Consider the following 8,950-nt stretch of genomic DNA (forward strand, 5'->3'; position numbering starts at 1 on the left):
TCTTTGGGGTCTTCTTAATGGGCTCCACCCTCATGACCTAAGCACCTCCCAAAGGCTCCGCTTCCTAATACCCTCACCTTGGGGGTTGAGGGGGAACACAGACTTTCAGACCATAGCTCCTGGGGTCACCAACCTGCTTAAGGAGTGACCAGAGTCCCTGACCATTTACGACTCTGGTTGGGAGAGAGCACCTGGGTCAGATGAGACAACCTGGGTTAAAGTTGTGCCCTCCACCACTAACCAGGTTTGTGATCGTGTGGGAGATTCACGGGGCCTCAGCTTCCTCCTCTGTGAAATAGGATAAAATTCTGGCCTCTGCTGACTCACAGGGTCATTGTGATAGCACTGTGGCTACTATAAAAAGGCAGGTTAATTGTAAAATTTTATTGCTATGAAAGTAGAAAAAAACGTCCAAAGCTTCAGCCTATTTGCTATGCAGATTTTTATAACTACTAGCATTGTTCCACCCCTTCGTTTCGTTGTGTTTCCCTCCATTTCCCTATTTCCCCTTTCTCTCCTTTTTCACAGAGTGCCTGAAGCGCGTGTTTCAGTGGCTTGGGTTCAGCGTGCGTATTTATGTCAATGTGACTAAAGGCCGCCTAGAGGAGGTTCTGCAGCAATTTCAGACTCATCCAGGCCATGCTGATGGAGACTGCTTTGTGTTCTGTGTTCTGACCCATGGGAAATTTGGAGCTGTCTACTCTTCTGATGGGGACCTCATTCCCATCCGGCAGATCATGTCTCACTTCACAGCTCAGCAGTGTCCTGCTCTGGCTCACAAACCCAAACTCTTTTTCATCCAGGCCTGTCAAGGTGAAGAAATACAACCTTCCGTATCCATTGAAGCAGATGCAGTAAATCCCGAGCACGTGCCCCCTTCCCTTCAGGACAGTGTTCCCGTTGAGGCGGATTTCCTTCTTGGCCTGGCCACTGTCCCCGGCTACGTGTCCTTTCGGCACGTGGAGGAAGGTAGCTGGTATATCCAATCTCTGTGTAATCATCTGAAGGACTTGGTCCCAAGGTGAGAGTTTTGAGTTGTTCCATTCACCTACCTGTTCATTCATTCATCTATCCACCTACCTGTTCATCCATCGATCCACCCACCCATGCATCCATCCATGCGTCCATTCATCCATCCGTCCACCCATCCAACACACCTGTATTGAGCACTGGCACATAACTGGAAAGGAAGATACAGAATTGAAAAAAAGACACAGTCCCTGTCCTCAAGTTGCTCACAATCTGGAAAGACAGAATATGGGGAAGATCATTCCCTATGGTAAATATACATTGTAAAGCATTATGGGAACATATAGAACTAGTACCTCACCCAGATATGGAGGATCAGGGGAAGCTTCTAGAGATGCCAAATAGATGTTAGGTGAATAATCAGGGTGAAAGACATTCTGGGGAGAGGGAACAGCATCAGTATAGGCAGGGAGGCCTTTTATTTGTTCCTTCATTTATTTATTATCAATCACTTATATTTACTGAATGCCCATGTGCTGCCTTTGGCATTATAATACCCTTGGTTTCCTGCCACTGCTCTGACAACTTTCCTCCTGTCTCTGTCACATGCTGTTTACCTGGTACAATGGAAATGGGCCTTCACCAAGGTTCTGCCCCAGCCCCTCTTCTTTGCTCTCTCTCTATAGCCCCTTTTGGCAGCTTTAGCTATACCTGGAGGCCACTGGCAACTCCATGAAAACATCTCCCAAATTGCCATCTCTGAGTTTCTGAAAGGCAGAGATGTTTCATTTAACCTTATATCCTCAGCACCCGACACAGTACCTGATACATTGTTGAGGTTGATTAGTATTTGCTGGACCAGTGAATGCCGGGTTGAGTCAACTTCATTCTTTGGGTCAGTCCTATGCATTTCTCACAGCCTGCCAGACATCCCACCTCTCTGTTGCCTTTGGACCTCACATTCAATATGCACAGTCCTGAATTCATCTTCTTAGCCCTCTCCAGGGGCTCCTACTCCTGAATCCCCATTTCTAGGAATGGTTCCAATTCTGGGAATTCAGGATTGGGAACCAGGATGGGAGCCTTGAGTCACCTTAGCTTTTCCTTCTTTACCAACCTTTCCATCAAATACCAATTCCTATGGCATCAGGGAAAATGCACTATTTATCAAGGGCCTGCTATGTGCCTACTGTACTGGGTACTGAGCTGGGGGCTCGGGGTATCGTTGTGAACAAGAGAGACAAAATCTCTTCTCCATGCGACTTACCGCTCAGTGACAGGAAGACAGATAATAAAAATGTAAGTAAATGAATATTTGAATTAGTGAGATAATCTTGGGAAGTAATACCTGCTATGAAAAGCAAAACAGAATAATGATATAGAGTGTGGAGCAGGGAGCTACTTGAGAAGGCTTCCTGGTAGAGGCGATATTTCAAGACTGAATGATGAGTCAGCCACAGGGAGATCTTTGGACAGAGAGAACAGCTAGTGTGATGCAGGATGCACTGCAGGTGCTGAGAACCAGTCATGAAGGCATGATTCAAACTTGAGTTCTGTCTCCAGAGCCTATGCTTTGCTTCCAGTGATATGTATTGCCCACCCCCAGAACATTCTGGTAAATGTACATAAGCCCTGGATCAAATGCTGCCTCCTCTATGGAGTCTTCTCTTCTTCTCCCAGCCAGAGGCACTGTCTTCTCCTCAGAATTTGCAGGGGAACTTTGACCTACTTTTCATGCGGTGTTGATCACATTCTGCCTTGTATTATGGAATTTGTCTCTGTGCTATCCTTGGTACATGTTTCATGTCTGTATTCTAAGTGTTTAAGTTCAGGAATTGTGTCATATTTGCCCTTTATCCCTCCCAAAACCTAGAATAGAGAGGGTATTATTAATAGTAGGCTCTCTCTCTCTATATATCTATCACCTCCTATTCTATCTATCTATCTATCTACCTATCTATCTACCTACCTACCTACCTACCAGCTTGAAGGAAGAACACAGAAAAATAATTATATGCAAAATGTCTTTGTGGACTAAGTGCATTAAAATGCAAGGTGTGATTATTATGATGTTCTTAAATACTGACTGTAGAATTGAAAAATTTTATATAATTTAGCATTTCTTTTTTAATTTCAGAAAAAATGTTTCTTTATATTTGGCAAACTTCCAGTTAGAATCTTGGCATGCTAGACTGGGAAGAAGCCACATATTTTAGAATCTGTTTTCTAAGACCTGGTATGTGATTTCTATCTCCTGGTTGAAAATATATTTTCTTTTCTGCCTGCAGACAGGAAGATATCTTATCCATTCTCACCGCTGTCAACGATGATGTGAGTCGACAAGCGGACAAACGCGGAAAAAAAAAACAGATGCCGCAGCCTGCTTTCACACTACGTAAAAAAGTAGTATTCCCTGTGCCACAGGAAGAACTTTTACTATAGTAGAAAGTTTTGATCGACGCTTAAACTTGAAAGGACCCTTTGGGCATCGCTTCCAACCTCCCACCCGTCATAGAAATCAGTGACAGGTAGTGAGCTGGCTTCCACCTGTCATTCTAGTAGAAGAACATACCCTATTTTCTGACACAACAAAATCTGTTTTTTTTTTGTTGTTTTTTTTTTGGATAAGTCTAAATGGTAGAAAACTTTCTTTATTGGAGCCTTGGACTGTAGTCTTGAATTTAGTTGGGCACCCCGAGAAAAAAGTGATTAGCCTCGGTTTGTGCATCTGTGTAAGTAAAAGGTGGGACCGGGTATATTTTAAGGTTCCTTTTAGCTCAGAACCACTGTTCGTGGCCTTGACTGAGCTTAGATTTCCCTTCTATATATGCTCACCCCTTGTTATAATTCTGTATCCCCTCTGCATGGTCTTGTTTTGGACACTGGATGATGATGAGATCATGGTTCAATGACCCTCTCCCTATTCTCCCCTAAAATTTGATCTATGCCACACCCATTTCCTGCTTTAGTGTAAGGAAGGTGTTTCTAGAAGCAGGCAATGTTTCTCCTGGGCCGGGAACAGGGTTGGCTCTTGGAAGATGACAGCTCAGCGTGAAGACAGACACATTCAGCTGCTCTGGGAGCACAGACTTTACAACCTTGTATTAAATTCCATGTTGGTCAGGACCTTTCAGACGTCGCTGACAGAGCACCCACCTCACACCAACTAAAGCAAAAAAGAAAATGGGTTGCTTCTTTCACCTGAAAACACGTGAACGCGGAGACTGGCTTCAGGTGAGGCTTGAATCAGGACTCAATCTGCACACAGCATCTGTCTCGGTCAGAGTCCTCAGGGTTGGCAGCTGACTGTAGTCAACAGCCCCTGCCTTTGCTCTAACACGCTCTGCTCCTCTGACCCAAAGTGAAGAGGAGAGAGGCGGCCTCAGGGACTGAAGGTGTTCACAGGGCTTGTTGCTCTCTCTAGCCAGGCAGTGTCTGGCTATGCCTTCTGGAGGGGGTGGCTCTGTATGGAAGCCTTGATACTTTAAAAATTAAGGTTGTGAACACTCCTATGTACTGAACTTTTTTTTTTTTTAATTTCAAGAGGAATTTTTAATTCTTGGAAGGAATTAAATGTTAGTTCCTGGAAGGAGGGAGATTGAAAGTCCTGTGGTTAATGACTTCATTTATAGATGAAGAAACTGAAGCCCAAGGAGACAGAGTGATTTGCTACAACGTCCAGCCAGCTATTGTTTACAGGATTTTATTTCCCACTTAACTGAACTGGAATGTCATGGGTCATAACAGGACTTTATGAACATTTCTTGGATATGTAGATGCTCATGAAAGATGTCAGGGAATGAAGAAAAAATAACTCAGTGATGCTTGATTTTATAATTATTTTTATGAAAGTCAAATTAATGTCTGGCAAATTTGCAATGAGAAATATTCATAAGAACCTTGTTATAATGTAGCTAGTAATTACATGGGTTTGAATGTAGGTTGACCAAGGAAACAAATCTCATATATATGTCAGGATGATCTTCCAAAATCATTGTTCATACAAGTCAAAGCTAACAGCTGGTGGGTACAGTCTTTGTCCAATTGGATATACACAGCTTTTGGCCCTTTAACTGTCCCTTGCTAGTTGAAGCATGATTTGGTACAAAGGAAAGAGTAAAGGGTCTGGAGAGAGAAGCCTTGGGTTTCTGTTGTATGCTGTGATTCCCTTGCTCTGAGACACTAAATCAAGCTAGTTTTTTGAGCCTTATCTATATAGCAGAGAAGTATTATCTGTTGGGAGGATTAAGGTTTAAATCTAATTGTGGCATGGTGCATATAAGGCCCATGGTAGCAGTATTCTGGTCGTAACCTTAATAGAAGTAGCAGGGTTTGAGTTCCTTTGCATCTAATTCCTGCTGACTTTTAGCTTCAAATCAACAGTAGCAACACCCGCTGATATTCTCTGACTGAGGAACAACGAGGCCAGCTCCTGGCTCTGAGTCCAGCTGGGCAACACAGGTGATGAATTCTCCTGCATCAGAAATATGTGGGGCTTGATGTTGAAGTCCTGGGCCTGTGGCCTATTTTATATTTCTGTTTCACTGGAACTTAGTGCATGTGCAGGGTTAAACTCTAGAATCAGGAAACTTTCCATGAACTTTCTTTACAGAGGCCTCCAGCAAGCACGTGAGGAATCACTAGACATTTATGCCTGTGAGTCATGGGTCTATACAGACAACAGGAGTGCAATCGTTCTTGGCTCATTTTTCCTAAATGGAGCATATACACACTTGTCTGTATTTGTGTGTGTGTGTGTGTATGTGAATTTAGAGTCCAGAGACAAAAGGAAATGATTGATCACAACCATTTGGCAGTGCCTACAGCCGTTGTCTTTCCAGACATTTATGATGAAAATGGCAGATGGAATAAGGTTTCTGTATATTTTGCCTAGTTTTGCTCAACCTACAAGAGCTGTAGTTAATTTTTTCTTTTCTTTTCTCTTTTATCGCTCAAAAGTTTGGCTTCTACCAAACAAAATGAAAGACATGAAAACTTTTGATAGAGTATTATGCAAATGTTAGTTATTTAATAATGATACTACCGATGTTTAGCATTATTAGGACTATTAGTCACTACAGCATCCTACTGGCGTCTGCTTCAGGGACTCACCATGTTGGTGGGCAGGTTTGATATCGTGGCATTTCCCTTCGCAATATAATTATTCCCCCAATACTCAGGTAATTTAAACATATACGCAACTAGTACATTGTGGTTACTGACCAATCAGACCAGACACTGATCAGTTTAACACAACAGTGAATGAGGCTGAATAGCAGCCAAAGATCAGTGATCAAGTCTCCGCTGAGGTGAACCAAATTAGACATTTACCTCATTTTATAGACGACTTGTGTGCCGTATCTGATTAACAGAATTTTCCAGGTCGGATACTTTCTGAGTGACCTAGTCAAGTTCTCAACCTGAAATTCTTGGGCCCTTAGGTTTTTGTGGATTTATCTTCAGGGTCTGAGAGTCCTCCACCTTCATTTTTAAATGTTGTCATTCCTTTTGGGGATAATCTTTAAAAATTAATACAAGTGCCCTTCATTTTTAAATGTTGTCATTTTTTAAATGTTGTCATTCCTTGTGGGGGTAATCTTTAAAAATTAATACAAGTGCCCTTCATTTTTAAATGTTGTCATTTTTAAATGTTGTCATTCCTTTTGGGGGTAATCTTTAAAAATTAACACAAGTGCCCTTCATTTTTAAATGTTGTCATTTTTAAATGTTGTCATTCCTTTTGGGGATAATCTTTACAAATTAATACAAGTGCCCTTCATTTTTAAATGTTGTCATTTTTAAATGTTGTCATTCCTTTTGGGGATAATCTTTACAAATTAATACAAGTGCCCTTCATTTTTAAATGTTGTCATTTTTAAATGTTGTCATTCCTTTTGGGGATAATCTTTACAAATTAATACAAGTGCCCTTCTCTTCCGTATGACCACCTCGTATTTGAGTACCGCCACATAACTTCTGTGCTCACATCCGGGTGCCCACAGAAAGTGATGAACTTTACACTGCACTTTTAAATGTAGCATAGATTAGGGTCCGTGGCTGGGGATTCTCAGGTTTATTGTCAAGTGTCAGTGGTTAATCTGTTTGAAACCTGCTCCAATCCATCCTCTCAACCCTATAGACTCTACTTCACCATCCCTCCCCTTAACTCTTCCAGCAGAGGGAACTCACACCACACACAGAGTCATGGATTTGAGAGACCCTGTGGTCCAGCTTTCAGAGTGTTAAACTTACCAAAGTCTCACAGCTGTTAGTGGAGGATTTGCAATCCTGTGTATCTCTTGCTTTGCAATCCTGCCATCTGGTTTCACCTGCAGACAGCTTTAATTATCTTTTTCTCTGTTGGACTTGAACCTACCCCCTTAGAACGTACTTAGAACCGTGGGTTCTCATTCTAAACTCTGGAGACATATCAAGCAAGGGTAACTATGGTCTGGTGAGGTATATATTGTATGTGACAATTTTTTTTTTTAACTTTTTTCTGGTAGGGTCTGAGTCTTGTCAAAAGTCTGCAGTTTGCTCTTAAAGATGTGGTAAGAATATAGTGACATATTTGTATCTTTAAACAGAAACTAAATTTCTGAAAGTAGAACCCTTTTAAAAAAACAATAAGGGAATTTCCTGTTTAAAGAAAGACCGATTTGGCAATACAGACATTGTATTTAACATAACTTTTGCATGTATGAAAATTTAAAAGAGGGTTTTTCTATTAAAATTTTATATTAAATTTTACTTTTAAATTTATTTTTGAATAGGTGCTATCTTTACATTGTTCGAAGATAAGAAAATATGAAAGGGTGTTCAAGAAAAGTCTTGCCCCCGTTTCTGTGCATTGCCTGCCCGGTCCTCTGTCCTCCTCATCCCATAGATAATTTCAGGGTTTCTTAGTGCAAATGCAAATACAACAAAGAAAAATATATGTGCATTTTAAAATAAGAATTTCTTGAAACAAAGTATATATTATACACTGTGAAACTCACATCTCTCATTTGGTCTTATTTAAAATGATGCTGTAAGATGCCTGGAAATACTGGTACAATTCTAGAATGGGAATAACTTTATGAGCTTTGTGGACTGAGTACTTGTAAATAGTAGTAATTGCCTTACCAATAAATAAAGACATTTTTTTCCTTTTTACCTCTGAGTAGTGTCTTTGGTTTTACTTAATGATTTTTTTCTGCTTATATAGTGATATATGTTCATTGTGGAATATTGGGGAAATACAAGAACACACAAAGAAGAAGAGTTCATTCACTTATAATTCTAATTTGGCATACACTTTCCCATTATTTCACTCTGCATTTGTCCCTGATCTTCCCCACCCCCTTTAAGTGAGCCTAACCTCCATGTCCGCTCAGTCACGAATCCAGTACACTTTGTCATTACCAATATCTGTACTTCCACCCAAGTCTCAACTTCAAGTGTGCCCCTCTCTGACAACCACCTCCTACAATTCCATCTCACTTCCTCTAGGACCCTCCCTTCAGCTGTCTTCAGAGCCACGGGGGCCTCTAGTTAGTCCACTGACACTATCTGCCATCTTTCCAATGTCAACATCACCCCTCACTCCCTTACTCCCTCTTTACCCAACTAGAGTCCGTGTGTCATCATTAAACTCACTCTCTTGCACCAACCCTCAACACCCTTGCCTTTCCTTCAGTCCTAGAATCCAAACTGGTTAATCGTATATGTCTGCTTACTCCACATTTGTACTGGAATTCTTGGTTATGGCTGGTGTAAAACCACAATGTTGCAGACTGGTCTCACTTAAAGCCGATGACCACAAACCTCAAATAGGTGTTCAGTGTTTCCTGGAAGTCGTGTGACATTTCCCTAGTTCTGTCACCCTTTTGCTTTCTCAGACTATTTTAAACCTTCTTTTGTCTGCTCAGACCTCTATTATCCTCCACGGCCCTCACTTTCATTTGATGGTCTGTCTCACTCATTTCTCTAAGCAAAGTGA

General features: G+C 41.4%; 1 protein-coding gene across 6 annotated transcripts in view; it reads left to right on the plus strand.

Annotated features, from left to right (window-relative positions):
* CASP10 (caspase 10) overlaps positions 1-8,124 on the plus strand; it is a 29,956-nt gene extending 21,832 nt beyond the window's left edge. For all 6 annotated transcript variants that reach the window (XM_007190504.3, XM_007190505.3, XM_007190506.3 and 3 more), the window contains 2 exons: positions 529-1,021; positions 3,258-8,124. In XM_007190504.3, coding sequence (XP_007190566.2) covers positions 529-1,021; positions 3,258-3,411 — 647 coding nt within the window. In that variant the 3' untranslated portion in view covers positions 3,412-8,124. The remainder of the gene's footprint in view (positions 1-528; positions 1,022-3,257) is intronic.
* Positions 8,125-8,950: the final 826 nt, after the last annotated feature.

The sequence above is a fragment of the Balaenoptera acutorostrata genome, chromosome 8, assembly GCF_949987535.1.
Source record: "Balaenoptera acutorostrata chromosome 8, mBalAcu1.1, whole genome shotgun sequence".
NCBI lineage: Eukaryota > Metazoa > Chordata > Mammalia > Artiodactyla > Balaenopteridae > Balaenoptera > Balaenoptera acutorostrata.